The 18,069-nt window shown below is 53.4% G+C and overlaps 1 protein-coding gene across 1 annotated transcript in view; it reads left to right on the forward strand.

Moving 5' to 3' along the window:
* Positions 1–18,069, forward strand: part of LOC311511823 (scavenger receptor cysteine-rich domain-containing protein DMBT1-like) — a 58,250-nt gene that overhangs the window by 18,531 nt on the left and 21,650 nt on the right. Inside the window, exons 5-12 of the mRNA XM_084612703.1 lie at positions 255–584; positions 1,376–1,705; positions 2,457–2,786; positions 5,679–6,008; positions 11,801–12,130; positions 12,947–13,276; positions 14,234–14,563; positions 15,187–15,516. Of these exons, the coding sequence (XP_084468829.1) occupies positions 255–584; positions 1,376–1,705; positions 2,457–2,786; positions 5,679–6,008; positions 11,801–12,130; positions 12,947–13,276; positions 14,234–14,563; positions 15,187–15,516 (2,640 nt within the window). The remainder of the gene's footprint in view (positions 1–254; positions 585–1,375; positions 1,706–2,456; positions 2,787–5,678; positions 6,009–11,800; positions 12,131–12,946; positions 13,277–14,233; positions 14,564–15,186; positions 15,517–18,069) is intronic.

Here is an 18,069-nt window from a genome sequence, read left to right on the forward strand (position 1 = left end):
CTTGAGCCCTGTCGTGCATGGGAGGTGCCTAATTCTTTCCCATTTCCTGCATAAACAGCTCAGCCAACTTTGCCGAGCTTGTCTCTCAGCTGCCCTGATTCACCCCAGAAGTGGGAGCATGTCAGTGGTGGGGAGTGAGCCTGTGATGGGTATTCGCTGTGTGGACCCGTACGTGGGAAGCACTACATTCTCCAGTGTCACTAGTGATCCGATGCACAGGAAACTCCCTGTTTATCCTCTTGGGGTGTTTGCAGACTCTGGCATTCCAGAAGTGGCTCAGCTCCGACTGGTGAATGGCCCGAGTCGCTGTGCTGGGAGAGTCGAGGTGCTTCATGACGAGCAGTGGGGAACCGTGTGTGATGACGGCTGGGATTTAACTGAGGCCAGAGTCGTGTGCAGGCAGCTGGGCTGTGGGATAGCGTTATCAGCCCCACGCGGGTCTCGGTTTGGACAGGGAACTGACCGTATCTGGCTGGATGAGGTTAACTGCACAGGGACAGAAGCTGCCCTCTCCGAATGCAAGGCTAGGCCTTGGGGAGAGCATAACTGTAACCACGTGGAAGATGCCAGTGTTGTATGCTCAGGTAAGCCTCATCTCTTCTGTCACGGTGGGTGCTGCAGGGAGTGGATTAGGAAGCTTTCAGCCCAGCCCCTGGTTCCCCATCTGAGTTCCCGTGCCCCAGCGCAGCGCTATGGGCCTGTACTGAAGGGAGCAGACTGGGAACACAGGAGGGGGTGCTCTCCCCTAGCAGTCTGGGATGACCCCAGTCCTCCCGCTGGCTAACAAAAGGTCTGTGCTGCAGGGTATGGGGCTCTCACCTCACAGTCAGCGACGCTCACAGTTCCCCAGAGCGGCGCTAGGTGCGTGAGCTGCAGAGGGTGGAGTGTGGGGCACAGTGAGAGGCCCTCTCCCTGCTCTGATTGCTCTGATCCCCCGCCCTCCCTGGCACAATGGGGCACTGGGTAAGCATGGATCCCAGCTGTGGGACTTGGTGTCAAACAGAGCTTGCAGTCGCTCCTGGGGACTAGAAACCCAGGGTCACTTTGACAAGAGTTGGGCTCCTAACTCAGCCATGCTGGACAATTTGCACCACAAACAATTAGCCCTGAACCTGTAATGTCCCCCGCAGCTCTGACTGGACAAACATTTCCCCCAACTTCCTGTCTGCACAGTCACCATATTTCTGTGCCCTGACTCTCAGCTGCCCTGTCCCACCCCGAAGTGGCAGCATGTCAGCAGTGGGGACTGAGCCCCTGGCATGGAGTGGCTGTGTGAGGAGGCCAGTCACACCCATCCGTGGTAGGCGATACAGTCATCAGCATCACTTGTGATCAGATGCACAGGAATCTCCTTGAGTATTTATTGCATTTGCAGACTCGGTCATTCCAGACCTAGGTCCTCTCCAACTGGTGAATGGCCCCAATCGCTGTGCTGGGAGAGTCGAGGTGCTTCACAACCATCAGTGGGGAACCGTGTGTGATGACGGCTGGGACTTAACTGATGCTGGAGTCGTGTGCAGGCAGCTGGGCTGTGGGACGGCGTTATCAGCCCCAGGGCGGGCTCACTTTGAGAGAGGATATGACCGTATCTGGCTGGATGAGGTTAACTGCACAGGGACAGAAGCTGCCCTCACCGAATGCAGGGCTAGTTCTTGGGGAAAGAGTAACTGTCACCACGGAGAAGATGCCAGTGTTGTGTGCTCAGGTAACCCTCCTCTGTCACGTCACTGGGGGTGCTGCCTGGAACAGGCTGGGAAGCTTTCAGCACAGTCCCTGCTTTCCTGTCTGAGCCAGTGCTGACCCCAGTGTCTCAGAGAGGTGCTGGGGGGCTGTGCTGCAGGGTGTGCTGTTTCCCTGTGAGACATACACCGCTCCCTGGGCCAGGAAACAGGCGCCAGAAGCAAGGGACGGTAACAGGAGCAAGGAACAGGAACGGGGTGAGGAAGCATGAGTCAGGAACAAGGATAAGGAACTGGGGCAGGTCCCAGGGATCTGGTCAGCAGCCGCCTAGCAATGGGTTGTTCAGATAAGGGGAAAGATGGGAACAGGAATCTTTATACCTGGAGATGTCTAATCAACAGTCTGCAGCTAGTTACCTGACCATGGTAAGTCAGCAGTTGTGGCCTCTGCTGGAGGGCCATTGGCTGCAGTGATGCATTATGCTCTAGTTGGGCAATCTCATAGGCCTAATTTTCAAACCTGCAGTAACTAAGAAAGACATAATTCTTCCCCACTTCCTGCCTAAACTACTGGGCCAGCTTTCCGTAAACTCTCTCATCTGCCCTGTTCCACCCCAGAGGTGGTAGCATGTCTGTGGTGGGGAGTGAGCCCTTGATGGTCAGTCGCTGTGTGCTTATGCTGTTTAGACCCATCAGTGGGAGGCGCTGCGTTCCCTGGCATTGCTAATGTTAAGATGCACAGGAATCTTTCTGACTACACCCTTGGGATGTTTGCAGACTCAGCCCTTCCACACCTGGCTGACGTGCGACTGCTGGACAGCCCAAGTCGCTGTGCTGGGAGAGTCGAGGTGTTTCACAACCAGCAGTGGGGAACCGTGTGTGATGACAGCTGGAACATAACTGATGCCGGCGTCGTGTGCAGGCAGCTGGGCTGTGGGACGGCGTTATCAGCCCCAGGGAGGGCTCAATTTGGACAAGGATCTGGGCCAATTTGGCTGGCTGAGGTTAACTGCGCAGGATCAGAAGCTGCCCTCTCCGAATGCAGGACTAAGTCTTGGGGAGACCATAACTGTCACCACAGAGAAGATGCCAGTGTTGTGTGCTCAGGTAACCCTCCTTTGTCATGCCCCTGTAAGTGCTGCGAGAAGCAGTTCGGGGACTCACTGGGGCGCTCTCCCCTCACAGTGAGTTCTGACCCTGATGCAAAATGCTGGGCTGGGGCTCAGCGGAGGCTGCTCTCCCTGCAGGCTCCTGCGTTACCACAAAGCCCAGGTCGTGTCTAAGGGCCTTGCTGCAGGGGGCAGTTTGGGGATGACAGGAGGGGGCTGCTCTCTCTCTGAGTCAGTGCTGACCCCAATGCCCCAGCATGGTGCTAGGGCACCGTGCTGCAGGCTGAGGTGTATACATCGCTGTGAGTGTCCCTCTGCCATGTCTGCTCACTCTGATCCCCCCACCCAACTCCAGCCCTATGGGCGCCCTGTGACCAGTGAGTTCTCGTCAGACTCACTTGCTGTCTTATTCTGATGAGACGAGAGATTTGGTTGCCTAAAGGAAGAGCCCTGATGTGCTCTGCTTAGACATCTGCCATTTTTGTATGCAGTGTAGTTGCAGCCATGTTGGTCCCAGGATACAAGAGAGACAAGGTGGGTGAGGAAATGTCTTTTGCTGGCTCAACTTCTCTTGGTGAGAGAGACGAGCTTTCGAGCCACACAGAGCCCAGACCTGAAGAGTAAGCTCCAAAGCTTGTCTCTCTCACCAACAGAAGCTGGTCCAATAAAAGACATTACCTCACTCACCTCATCTCTCTAGATCGGGGTGGGCAAACTTTTTGGCCCAAGGGCCACAGCTGGGTGGGGAAATTGCATGCATGGCCATGAATGTAGGGCTGGGGTGCGGGAGGGAGTGCAGGGTGTGGGAGGGGTGCGGTGTGCAGGAAGGGGCTCAGGGCAAGGGGTTGGGGTGGATGAGGGGTGTAAGAGGGGGCTCAGGGCAGGGGGTTGGGGTGAGGGGAGCGGTGCAGAGTATGGGAGGGGGCTCAGGGCAGGGGGTGGGGGGTTGGGGTGCAGGAGCGGTGTGGGGTGCGGCAGCAGGCTCAGGGTAGGGGGTTGGGGTGTGGGATGCAGGAGGGTTTGGGGTGTGGGCTCTGGCCCAGTGCCGCTTACCTGGAGCAGCTCCAGGGTGGCAGTGGTGCGGCACCACTAAGGCAGGCTCCCTGCCTGCCCTAGCCCTGCACCACTCTCGGGAATGGGGAACTGCAGCCAATGGGAGCTTGGGGTTTGGAACCCACAGGTGAGGGCTGTGCACGGAGTCCTCTGCCACCTTTCCCCCGACCCAGGGGCTGCAGGGACGTGGTGCTGGCTGCTTCCGGGAGCAGCGCGGCGCCCACAGCGCCACAGGGGTGGCAATCCCGCAGGCTGGATCCAAAGCCCTGAGGGGCCAGATCCGGCCCACGGGCCGTAGTTTGCCCACCCCTGCTCTAGATTCCTGTAAGGCTTTTGTCTTGGCACTGCACGAGAACGATGCAAAATCGACATTGTACATGTTAAATCAATTAAAAACTGGCCAACTTCCTGGTCTCAAAATGTAATTGTGAATGGGGAATCATCATCGAGCAAATGTGTTTGACTGGGGTCCTGAGGGATCACTTCTTGGCTCTACACTATTTAACAATTTTATCAAGGGACTAGAGAAAAACATAAAAACATCACTAAGAAAGTTTGCAGATGACACAAAATTTGGGAGACTGGTAAATAGTGAAGAGGACAGGTCCCTGACACAGAGTGATCTAAATCACTAGGTAAGCTGGGTGCAAGCAAACAAGATGCCTTTTAGCATGACCGAATGTAAAATTATACATCTAGAAACACAGAATGCAGGCTGTACTTACAGGAGGGGGGACTCTCCCCTGGGAAGCCCTAACTCTGAGAAAGACTTGGGAGTGGGTGGTGGATAATCAGCTGAACAGGAGCTCCCAGTATGACTCTGTGACCAAAATGGCTAGTGCAATCCTGGGATGCACTTACAGGGGAATCTCGAGTAGCTGTATAGAGGTTATTTTACCTCTGTAGTTGGTGCTGGTGCAACCAATGCGGGAATCTTGTGTCCAGTTCTCTTGCCCACAATTCAAGAAGGATGCTGATAAATTTAAGAAGGTTCAGAGAAGAACCATGAGAATGATCAAAGGATTAGAAAACCTGTTTTGTGGTGACAGACGCAAGGAGCTCAATCTGTTTAGTTTAACAAAGAGAAGGTGAAGGGACCACTTGATCACAGTCTATAATTACCATCATGGGGAACAGAAATGTGATAATAAAGGACTCTTCAATCTTACAGGCAAGTGATTAATAAGATCCGATGGCTGGAAGTTGAAGAGAGAAATTTAGATTACAAATAAAGTATAAATTTGTAACGATGAGGATTATTAATTGTTGGAACATCTTACCAAGGGCTGTGGGGGATCCTCCCTCCCTGGTAATTTTTAAATCAAGATTGGCTGTTTCTCAAAGATCTGCCTGAGGAATTACTCCAGGGCAGGTCTCTGGCCTGTGCTACACAGGAGGTCAGACTAAGTGGTCACAGTGGGCACTTTGGGTCTTGGGATGTATGAATCCCGCTGATCAGATGGAGCCTGCAGCCATTCACAAGGAGTAGGGACCCTGGGATACTTTGTCAAGCATCAGGCTCTTAATCCCATTGCCCTGGCCAATTAGCATCTTAGCTGATGAGCCATGAACTTTTAACTTTTGGCACTATGGTGACTGGATGCAGAATTCTTCCCCATGTCCTCTCTAAATGACGGCCAGATTTCTCTCGCCTGTTTCTCAGCTGCACCCTGGTGGTGGCTGCATATCTGTGGTGAGGAGTGAGACCCTGATAGGTGGTAGCTGTGTGTGGAGGCTGTTCAGAACTGTCAGTGGGAGGCTCTACGTTCCCCAGCATCACTACTGATCAGATGCACAGGAACCTCCCTGAGTGTTTATTCCATTGGGGTGTCTGCAGACTCCGATATCTCAGAAGTGGCTCAGCTCCGACTGGTGAACGGCCCGAGTCGCTGCGCTGGGAGAGTCGAGGTGCTTCACAACCAGCAGTGGGGAACCGTGTGTGATGACAGCTGGGATTTAACTGAGGCCAGAGTCGTGTGCAGGCAGCTGGGCTGTGGGACGGCGTTATCAGCCCCAGGAAGGGCTCAATTTGGGCGAGGATCTGACCGTATATGGCTGGACGATGTTCAGTGCAAAGGGACAGAAATTGGCCTTTCCGAATGCAGAGCTCGGCCTTGGGGAGACAATAACTGTCACCACGGAGAAGATGCTGGTGTTGTTTGCACAGGTAATCCTCATTTCACAGTGCGTGTTGCAGGGAGCAGGGTGGGAAGCTCATTACAGGGCATTGTCCCCTCACAGCCATTACTAACCCCAGCATGGTGCTTGAGGCCTGTGCTTCAGGGAGTTGTATGGTGGTTCCAGTAGGGGACACTCTCCTCTCACATGCTGTGGTGACCCTAATTCCCCTCTACGGATCTATAGGCCTGTGCTGCAGGGAGCGACATGGGGCTCAGTAGGGGGTGCTCTCCCCGTGAAGTCAGTGCTGGCCCCTGTGCCCCAGTGCAGTGACAAGGGGCCTGTGCTGCAGGGAGGAGGCCTGGGTGTCAGTAGGGAGCGCTCTCCCCTTGCAGTTGTGCTTGCCCTAATGCCCCAGTGCAGTGCCATGGGCCCCTAGCATGAGGAAGCCTTGTCTGTGCCCGCTGGGGGGCAGCTCTCCAACTCACTCAGCCATAGGCCACACAAGCTGTGCCCTCTAGGCGTTGAGGCATGGCCTCTCTCCAGGTTGGCAATAGGCACACTCCAGCCCCCAGCCCTCCGAGTGTCCCCCTAAAGCTCCCAGCTCCTGTCCCACTGGGCATTCACAGCAGTCACAGATCCGCTGCTCCCAAAGGAACAGGGCCCCCAGCTGACCAGCTCCACCTCCACCTCCCATCTCTTCCCCAATCAATGCACAGCCCTAGTTCACTTCATAGTGACAAGGCCAAGTGATTTCACAGAGTGTAGAGATTCGAGGAGTAGCAAGGAGAAGGGTTGGAAAGAAATGGTTCCATGGCCAATAAAATCAAACCACCTTGACTAGTGCCTAGACTCACTGAACGAGATACTTTTCTGTCTGGTAGAGCAACGCTCACCCCACAGTCCTTCCGGGGTTTTACTCCAGGCTTGGCTGTGATCTCCTGTTCCTGAGACAAACACTGTCAGCTGCCCCCTGAGTGAAAGGGAGCTCTTGTCCCCTCTCCTCTTTCTTTGTAGGTACAGACCATTGTCTCTTCCCAGAGGAGGTCTCTCTTCGGAGACATATCCTGGGGCTCTTTGTCTTTGTAAATTCTCAGGCCCCCACTGGGTCCAGACAGTGAATATAGCCTGTCTCCATGGCTGTGCTTTGTTCTGTGTGCTGATTGGCTCAGCCGAAGGGATTGCCATGGTGCAGGTGACAAGCTTCACTTCAGCACTTCTGCAGCCTCATATTCCACATTTTACATCTCTCTTCAGCTATGTCCCATACAAACATCTTGCCCCCATTAGGGTGACGAGTGGGCTGCTGGCTCTTGGTAGAGACCTCACATGCCACCTTTGATGATCTATTGTACATATATCTCACCCAGGGGATCCCCGTATAACTCTAGGCATCCCTATGCCCTCTGCCAGTTGGCATCTAGTTATCCCTGGGCCAGACCCCCTTGCAGCACAATGGGGGGCTGGGTAACTATAGCTTCCACTGGTTGGATTTGGTGTCAATGGAGCCTGCAGCCGCTCACTCAAACTAAAAATCCAGGGCCAATTTCTCAAGAACCAATATCTATAATCACTGTGTTCCGAAGGATTTGCATCTCAGGAAATTAGCCCAGAACCTGTAACTTCCCCAACAGCTGGATATAGGACACTTCCTGTCCTACACAGCCTAAATATTTCCCTGTCCTGTTTCTCAGCTGCCTTGTCCTACCCCAGAACTGGCTGCATGTCAGTGGGGGGAGTCTTCTTCTATTGCATATTTCACAAGTCAATATCTATGTAACCCTTCTGCGAGGTGGAGTCAGCAGCGATCAGGGCTGAATTCAATATCTAGGGGTTCCTTTTCAGCAATACCACAGAACTGGCTTGAGTTCCCATCCAGTAACCTGGGACAATTACACACCACCCCCTGGGTGCTTCTATGAGGCAAAGCTTCCCCGCTCACAAGCACAGAGTCTCAGTGCAGAAAAGAAACTTTTTAATAAAAGGAGGGAAGTAACCCAGCGTTAACTTGACAAAACGCCGGAAATAGGTTTAATCATGACCAAACCACCTATCCCAGAGTACATTGGACAGTGTCTTGCCTCAGGTTCTTTAGTCCAGCAACCAAAAGTTCCTTTAACATGCCCTTCCCTTCTCTCTCCACCACACCCCACTCACAGTGGTTGTCCTTAGTTAGTGAAGATGCAGAGGTGCACCTGTGTGAGTTCAGCTCCCACCATGGGGGTGGGGAGGAGAGCGCCTGGCTCGCTCTGCTGTCTGGGTGCTTGTTCTGGTGACAGCTGCCCTGCCAGCCACTCACTACTGTGCTCGCCCTCACCTCCTGCTGCCCCCGGCCTCTCTACTGTGACCTCTGCAGGTCTAGCTCTTGAGTCTCTACCCAGCTCTCAGTGACTGTCAGCTCTTAGTGGAGAGACCTTGGTGCTGAAGCAGGCTGAGCAGAAACACTGTCTCGCAGCAGGTGATTTCAGCTCTAGTGATCATTTAAACCAAAAAGACTCCTAATAGAGCCTTAATTAGCTCTACCTTTGAAGGGGGTGGGGTAGCAGATTGAACCATGCCTAGACCTTTTAGACAGAGCCCTCAGAAGAAAAACCCATCTTCACTCCCTCTCACTCTTGATAGGGGTCTGGTGTCTGAGCCCCCTAGTTAGTGAGTTCAGTTCAGTTGTGGGTGACCCCCAGTCAGGGCAAGCCTCAGTCAGGGCAAGCTAAGCACAGTTGTGCTGCCCTTTACTCACACAATCAGGGTAACATTTCATTGCGCCTGTATTCAGTACTACAGTGATTTGTAACCCAACACCAGGCAACACAGCTCTTTCTGCTGGATACCTAGGCAGAGTGGGTGTGTCCATGTAAATACAGTCTGGTCCTGAAGCCTTTTCCTCTCCCCAGCTCATCACTAGCTGTCAGGGGATAGCTCATTCCAACCTTGCTTACCTCTAGCTAAGGGATCGGCAACCTTTGCTACGCGGCCCACCAGGGAAAGCCGCTGGCGGGCCGGGCTGGTTTGTTTACCTGCAGCGTCTGCAGGTTTGGCAGATCGCAGCTCCCACTGGCCGCGGTTTGCCGTTCCAGGCCAATGGGGGCTGCGGGAAGAGGCTGTCAGCACATCCCTCGGCCCGTGCCACTTCCTGCAGCCCCCATTGGCCTGGAACGGCGAACCGCGGCCAGTGGGAGCTGCGATCGGCCGAATCTGCAGATGCTGCAGGTAAACACACCATCCTGGCCCGCCAGCAGATTTCTCTGACGGGCCGCATGCCAAAGGTTGCCGATCCCTGCTCTAGCTTGTTCAGCCATCTGACTGTGCATCCTCAAGGTCCAGTCTTCTAACGGGGCTCTCCTCCATCACGTGTGACCATCTGTATTGCTGCCCCACCTCTTAGAATCATAGAATCATAGAATATCAGGGTTGGAAGGGACCCCAGAAGGTCATCTAGTCCAACCCCCTGCTCAAAGCAGGACCAATTCCCAGTTAAATCATCCCAGCCAGGGCTTTGTCAAGCCTGACCTTAAAAACCTCTAAGGAAGGAGATTCTACCACCTCCCTAGGTAACGCATTCCAGTGTTTCACCACCCTCTTAGTGAAAAAGTTTTTCCTAATATCCAATCTAAACCTCCCCCACTGCAACTTGAGTTTCTTTGTTTCTTTGTTCTTGTTTCATTAACCTTTGCTCTCTCTCGTCCTCCCACTCTGTTCCCTGGTCACTCCTTACCGTTCTTTTTACAGCTTCTGCCACTATTAAAAAAAGCTGCCTATCACTTACCAGAACAATTTACCTTTCCCCTGCTCTATGCAAACCTTAATTTTAAAACAACACCTTTATGAAATGGTGGGTAGCTATTATCCATGCTTAACAGAAGAAGGAACCCAAACACAGAGGATTGCCCCAGATCACTTTGTGAGCCCATGGAACAGCCTGGGCTAGAACCCAGGCACTTCTACTTGTTGTATTATTATTTCTAATTTGAATTCCAGTCGCTCTTTGAAGATGTAACGGCTGCTTGAGAAGATCAGGCTAAGCCAAAACTCTGCATTGCAGCAGTCCCTCTGGCCAGTCCTGTCAGGGGCCCGTGAAGCCTAGTCCAGGATATGTGTCCCAGGTTGCAAATAGGAAGATAGAAGTTAGGGCTTCTGAAATTCATCAGCAAGCCAGTCTCTGTATCCCAGAGTTGCCGCCCCTCTGTGAGGACACAGCTTCTCAGCCCAGCTCTGCCGTCATTCATCTGAGACTGGTCCTGGGCTGGCAGCACTAGACATGAGTGCAGCAATAGCTGCCACAAAACGATGTTGCCAAGTCAGTCGTGGCAAGTCAGGAGGAATCACGGGGCAGGTGTTTCCTTCAGGAGGGGGCCGATCTGCTTGGAGGAAGTGTGCATTGCCTCTGCACTGGGCGCAACCCTTGTCAGCCTGGAGCGCAGCAGGTTGCTGCCAGCCGTCACTGCGCTCCAGTCAGTTCTCACGGGGGATCATAGAATCATAGAATATCAGGGTTGGAAGGGACCTCAGGAGGTATCTAGTCCAACCCCCTGCTCAAAGCAGGACCAATCCTCAACCAAATCATCCCAGCCAGGGCTTTGTCAAGCCTGACCTTAAAAACTTCTAAGGAAGGAGATTCCACCACCTCCCTAGGTAACGCATTCCAGTGTTTCACCACCCTCCTAGTGAAAAAGTTTTTCCTAATATCTAACCTAGACCTCCCCCACTGCAACTTGAGACCATTCTTTCTCATTCTGTCATCTGCTACCACTGAGAACAGTCTAGATCCATCCTCTTTGGAACCCCAAATGGCTCTGCAATCACATCCGCAAACTCCTTTAGCATTCTTGGATGCAGCACATCTGGCCCCATGGACTTGTGCTTGTCCAGCTTTTCTAAATAGTCCTGAACCACTTCTTTCTCCACAGAGGGCTGGTCACCTCCTCCCCATGCTGTGCTGCCCAGTGCAGTAATCTGGGAGCTGACCTTGTTCGTGAAGACAGAGGGAAAAAAAGCATTGAGTACATTAGCTTTTTCCACATTCTCTGCCTCCCCCGTTCAGTAAGGGACCCACACTTTCCCAGATCTTCTTGTTGCTAACATACCTATGGAAACCCTTCTTGTTACTCTTAACATCTCTTACTAGCTGCAACTCCAATTGTGATTTGGCCTTCCTGATTTCACTCCTGCATGCCTGAGCAATATTTTTGTACTCCTCCCTGGTCATTTGTCCAATCTTCCCCTTCTTGTAAGCTTCTTTTTTGTGTTTAAGATCAGCAAGGATTTCACTGTTAAGCCAAGCAGGTCGCCTGCCATATTTAATGTTCTTTCTACACATTGGGATGGTTTGTTCCTGGACTCTGGGTGACGTTTTCAGGGAGCTATGGAGCCAACACATGTAAATTCGATGCTGATGTCAGGCTAAGGCAGCCACTAATGACACGGGTGACTGTGTTCATCTCCCAATCACCAAGGTGCTTATGACAGCATCTGCCCTGCAGCACTGCACAGTATCCCACTGGAGGGAATATCAGCACCAGGAGTGAGGGTGTAAATCTGCTCCCCAGGAGGTTCCTGCCAGTAGTGTGGGAGGTGATCTTTTTCATTAAGTGCTCTAGTGGGAGCAGTAGGTCAGACTGCAGTCCAGTCTGCCTAACTAGGTGACAGCTGGCTGGGAGGGGAGTGGACAAACTTCAACATTGCCCAAGTGATTAGCCTGGTCAGTGGTGGGGAGCCCTTGACAGGCAGTGGTTGTGTGCAGAGACCGGTCAGATCCATTGGCAGGAGGCACTACGTTCCCCAGCGACACGAGAGATCAGATGCCCAGGAACCTCCCTGAGTGTTTATTCCCTTGGGTGTTTGCAGACTCTGGCATCTCAGAAGTGGCTCAGCTGCGATTGGTGAATGGTTCGAGTCGCTGCGCTGGGAGAGTCGAGGTGTTTCATAACAAGAAGTGGGGAACCGTGTGTAATGACAGCTGGGACCTACAGGATGCTGGAGTTGTGTGCAGGCAGCTGGGCTGTGGGACGGCGTTATCAGCCCCCACCGGGGCTCACTTTGGGCAAGGATCTAATCATATCTGGCTGGGTAATGTCAGCTGCACAGGGACAGAAGCTGCCCTCTCCCAATGCAGGACTACGCCTTGGGGAGACAGTAACTGTACCCACGAAGAAGATGCCAGTGTTGTGTGCTCAGGTAACCCTCCTCCATCACTTCACTGTGGGTGGTGCAGGGATTGGGTTGGGAAGCTTTCAGCACAGACCCAGCTCTCCTGTCTGAGTCAGCGCTGACCCCAGTGCCCCAGCATGGTGCTAAGGGCCTGTATTGCAGGGAGCCTGTTGAGGGTCACAGTAAATGTCGTTCTTCCAATGTTGTCAGCACTGACCCCATTTTCCCCACACAGTTCTACATGCCTGCGCTCCAGGGAGCGGGATGGCGGCTCAGTAGGGGGCGCTCTGCCCTCGCAGTCAGTGCTGAGCCCAGTGTCCCAGCACAGCACTTAGGGCCTTCACTGCAGGGAGCAGTACGTGCGCCTCAGAGAGAGACCCTCCCCGTCGCTGATCGCTCTGATCCACCTGCCCCATTACAGCACAATGGGGCGCTCGGTAACTGTGGATCCCATTTGCAGGATTTGGTGTCCAATGGCGCCTGCAGCCACGCAGGGTCCCCTTTTTAAAGTGTAGGGTTCCTACCACCATCACTCCGGGTGATTTCCGTCTCAACTAATTTGCCTGAACCTGCAACGCCCCACACAGCTGTGACTGGAGACTGGGTTCTTCCTCACTTCCTCTCCTACACAGCCCAGGAGTTTCTGTGCTCTGTCTCTCAGCAGCCTTGTTGCACCCCAGCGGTGGCTGCATATCAGAGGTGGGGAGTGAGTCCTTGAAAGGCAGGTGCTCTGTTTAGAGGCTGTTCAGACCTGTCAGTGGGAGGCCCTAAGTTCCACAGCATTACTAGCAATAAGATGCACAGGAACCTACCTGAGTGTTTATTCCTTTGGGGCATTTGCAGACTCAGACATTTCAGAGCAGACTTCGCTCCGACTGGTGAACGGCCCAAATCGCTGCACTGGGAGAGTCGAGGTGCTTCACAACCAGCAGTGGGGAACTGTGTGTGATGATGACTGGAACCTACAGAATGCCAGAGTCGTGTGCAGGCAGCTGGGCTGTGGGACGGCGTTATCAGCCCCAGGCAGTGCTCACTATGGGCGAGGCTCTGACCCCATCTGGCTGGATGACGTTCACTGCACAGGGACAGAAGCTGCCCTCACCGAATGCAGGGCTCGGCCTTGGGGAGACAATAACTGTCACCACAGAGAAGATGCCGGTGTTGTGTGCTCAGGTAACGCTGCAGGGAGTGGGGTAGGAGCTCAATACGGGGCAGTCAGTTCAGATCCCAATGTAACAGCACTGTGCCAGGGGCCCGTGCTGTAGGGAAAGCGTGCGGGTTCCTGAGAGACTGCTTTGCCCTCGCAGTCAGTGTTGGCCCCCATGTGGGTGAAGGTACTGTGCTGTAGGGAGCTGTTTGGGGACCACACAAGGGGGCCTTTCCCTCTGGAGTTCGTGCTGACCCCAGTGTCCCAGGGTGCTGACGGCTGTTGTGCTGTAGGAGGCAGGGTGGCGGTTTCAAGAATAACGTCCTCCCATTGCAGGCAGTGCTGGCCCCAGTGCCCCAGCACAGCTCTTAGGGCCTGTACTGCAGGGAGCGGGGTGGGGGCTCAGTAGGGGGCGCTCTCCCCTCGCAGTCAGTGCTGAGCCCAGTGCCGCAGCACAGCACTTAGGGCTTGCGCTGCAGGGAGCAGTACGTGTGCCTCAGTGAGAGACCCTCCCCGTCACTGATCGCTCTGATCCCCCTGGCCCATGACAGCACAATGGGGCGCTGGGTAACCATAGATCCCATTTGTGGGATTTGGGGGTGAATGGAGCCTGCAGCTGCTCAGAGGCAGTAGAAACCTGGGATCCCTTTATGAAGAGTGGGGCTCCTTCCCCTGTCACTCCGGGTGGTTTCCATCTCAGCTAATTACCCTTGAACCTGTTATATCCCCCACTGCTGTGACTGGAGACAGGGTTCTTCCTCACTCCCTCTCCTACATAGCCCATGAGTTTCTGTGCCTGGTCTCTCAGCAGTCCTGTCCCACTCCAGAGGTGGCTGAATGTCAGTGGTGGGGAATGAAGCCCTGACAGGCAGTTGCAGAGGTGGTTCACAGCTGTCAGTGGGAGGTGCTACTTTCCCCAGGGTCACTAGTGATCAGATGCACAGCAACTTACTTGAGTGTTTATTCCCTTGGGGTGTTTGCAGACTCAGACATTTCAGAGCAGACTCAGCTCCGACTCGTGAATGGCCCGAGTCGCTGCGCTGGGAGAGTCGAGGTGTTTCACAACCAACAGTGGGGAACCGTGTGTGATGACAGCTGGGATTTAACTGAGGCCAGAGTCGTGTGCTGGCAGCTGGGCTGTGGAACGGCGTTATCAGCCCCAGGCAGGTCTCAATTTGGGCGAGGCTCTGATCCCATCTGGCTGGATAACGTTCACTGCACAGGGACAGAAGCTGCCCTCTCCGAATGCAGGGCTCGGCCTTGGGGAATCCATAACTGTCACCACGGAGAAGATGCCAGTGTTGTGTGCTCAGGTAACTCTCATCCATCACGGTGGGTGTTGTGGGGAGCGGGATGGGGGCTCAGTAGGGGGCGCTCTTCCCTCACAGTCAGTGCTGAGCCCCGTGTCCCAGCACAGCACTTAGGGCCTGCACTGCAGGGAGCAGTACGTGCGCCTCAGTGAGAGACCCTCCCCGTCGCTGATCACTCTGATCCCCTGCCCCATGACAGCACAATGGGGCGCTGGGTAACCATAGATCCCATTTGTGGGATTTGGGGTCGAATGGAGCCTCCAGGCACTCAGGGGCAGTAGAAACCCTGGGTCCCTTTATAAAGTGTGGGGCTCCTACCCCCATCATAGTGATTTCAATCTCAGCTAATTACCCCTCAATCTGTAACATCTCCCACTGGTGTGACTGGAGACAGGGTTCTTCCTCACTCCCTCTCCTATATAGCCCATGAGTTTTCATGGCCTGTCTCTCAGCTGCCTGTTCCTACCCCAGAGGTGGCTGTGTATTAGTAGGGCAGAATGAGCCCCTGCCAGGTAATTGGTATGTGTAGAGACTGATCAGATCCGAGGCGCTACGTTCCCCAATGTCACTAGTGATCAGAGGCAAAGGAATCTCCCTGAGTGTTTATTCCCTTGGCGCATTTGCAGATTCAGCCATTCCAGAGCAGGCTCCAATCCGACTGGTTGATGGTTCTAGTCGCTGTGCTGGGAGAGTCGAGGTGTTTCACAACCAGCAGTGGGGAACCGTGTGTGATGACAACTGGGACATAACAGATGCCGGAGTCGTGTGCAGGCAGCTGGGCTGTGGGACGGCGTTATCAGCCCCTGGAAGAGCTCAGTTTGGACGAGGATCTGACCGTATCTGGCTGGATGACGTTCACTGCACAGGAACAGAAGCTGCCCTCTCCGAATGCAGGGCTCGGCCTTGGGGAGACAATAACTGTCACCATGGAGAAGATGCTGGTGTCAAGTGCTCAGGTAACCCTCATCCATCACGTCACTGTCTGTGCTGCAGGGATCAGGCTGGGAAGCTTTCAGCACAGACCCAGCTCTCCTGTCTGAGTCAGCACTGACCCCAGTGCCCCAGCATGGTGCTAAGGGCCTGTACTGCAGGGACCCGGTTCGGGGTCACAGTAAGTGTCGCTTTTCCCATGGTGTCAGTGCTGACCCCATTTCCCCCGCACAAGTCTATGTGCCTGCACTGCAGGGAGCGGGGTGGGGGCTCAGTAGGGGGCGCTCTCCCCTCACAGTCAGTGCTGAGCCAGTGCCCCAGCACAGCATTTAGGGCCTGCGCTGCAGGGAGCGGTACGTATGCTTCAGTGAGAGACCCTGTCCCGGCACTGATCACTCTGATCCCCCTGCCCCATGACAGTACAATGGGGCGCTGGGTAACCGTAGATCCCATTTGTGTGATGTGGGGTTGAATGGAGCCTGCAGCCGCTCAGGGGCAGTAGAAACCTGGGATCCCTTTATGAAGTGTGGGGTTCCTCCCCTCATCACTCGGGGTGATTTCCATCTCAGCTAATTACTCCTGGACCTGTAACATCCCCTAAAGCTGTGACTGGAGACACGGTTCTTCCTCACTTCCTCTCCTACACAGCCCATGAGTTTCTGTGCCTGGTCTCTCAGCTGCCCTGTTTCATCCTAGCGGTGGCTGCATGTCAGATTTGGGGAGTGAGTCCTTGATAGGCAGGCGCTGTGTATAGAGGCTGTTCAGACCGGTCAGCGGAAGGCGCTAAGTTCCCGAGCATCACTAGAGATCAGATGCACAGGAATCTCTCTGAGTCATTATACCCTTGGGGTTTTTACAGGTTCAGTCAGTCTAGGCTTTGCTCCATTCCAACTGGTGAATGGCCCAAATCCCTGTGCTGGGAGAGTTGAGGTGCCTCACAATCAGCAGTGGGGACCGTGTGTGACGACAACTCGCAGTTATGTGAAGCTGCCATCATGTGGAGGCAGCTGGGCTGTGGGACGGCGCTATCAGCCCCAGGCAGGGCTTGATTTGGGCTAGGGTCTGATCCCATCTGGCTGGATGATTTTCACTGCACAGGATCAGAAGCTTCCCTCAGTGAATGCATGGCTAAGCCTTGGGGAAATCATAACTTTCACCACAGAAAAGATGCCAGTGTTATGTGCTCAGGTAACCCACGTCAATCACCATGATGCAGGGAGGGGGATGGGAACTCAGTAGGGGCACTCTGCCCTCACAGTCAGTGCTGACCCCAATACTCCAGTGTGGTGCTGAGCTCCTGTGCTGCAGAGAGCAGCTCAGGGACCACCATGCGAGCTGGATGTCAGTGGTGGTGATTCAGCCCGGGACAGGCAGTCACTGTGTGCGGAGGCCATTCAGACCCCTCAGCGCTACGTTCCCCAGCATCTCTAGCAATCAGAGGGACAGGAATCTCTCAGTGTTTATTCCCTTGGGTGTTTGAAGGCTCAGGCATCTCAGAAATGTCTGCTCCAGCTAGCGAATGGCCACAGTCGCTGGGCTGGGAGAGTCAAGATGTTTCATAACCAGCAGTGGGAAACTGGGTGTGATGGCAACTGGGACTTACATGATGCTTGAGTTGTGTGCTGGGCTGTGGGACAGCGTTATCAGTGCCACATGGGGCTCGGTTTGGACATGGATCTGACTGTCCCTGGCTGAATGATGTTAACTGCACGGGGTCAGAAGCTGCCATCTCCGAATGCAGGGCTAGGCCTTGGGGAGATCATAACTTCAATTATGCAGAAGATGCCAGTGTTGTGTGCTCAGGTAACTCTCACCTTCCTTTGCCCTGTTGATGCTGCAGAGAGCCTGTTGGGAAGCTCAATAGAGCATGCTTTCCTGTCTGAGTTAGTGCTGACCCCAGCACCCCACCACTGTGCGGTGAGCCTCTACCGCAGAGAGGGGTGTGTGTGCTGTGTGGAGAGGCCTTCATCCCCATTTGATTGTTCTAGTTAGTAGAAAATTGATAAGGGAAGCAAAGGGGCAGAATAAGACATCTGTGGCCAGCAGAGTTAATGGCAATAAGAAAATATATTAAGAACCAAAAGAATAAATATATTTTTAAATATATTTTTAAAATAAATATATATTTAAATATATTTTTAAAATATATTAAGAACCAAAAGAATCCTGACAATGATATCGGTCCATGCTTAGATGGAAATGGGAGAAATATCAATAACAATGCAGAAAGAGCAGAAGTGTTCAATAAATATTTTCATTCTGTATTTGGGAAAAAGAGATCGTATAGTCTCACCATATGGTGATGATAATACTCTGTCCATTCCACTGATCTGTCAGGAGGATGTTAAACAGAAGCCACAAAAGGTAGATAGTTTAAAATCAGCAGGTCCAGATCATTTGCATCCAAGGGTTTTAAAACAGCCAAGTAAGGAGCTGGACTGTTGTTATTGATTTTCAATAAGTCTTGGAGCACTAGGAAAGCTCCAGCAGCCAGGAAGAAAGCTAATGTTGTGCCAATTTTTAAAAAGAGTAAAAGGGATAACTCGGCTAATTAAAGGCCTGTCAGCCTAACGTCAATC

Source organism: Lepidochelys olivacea (genome assembly GCF_965140295.1).
Source record: "Lepidochelys olivacea isolate rLepOli2 genome assembly, chromosome: 23".
In the NCBI taxonomy this organism is placed as follows: Eukaryota; Metazoa; Chordata; order Testudines; family Cheloniidae; genus Lepidochelys; species Lepidochelys olivacea.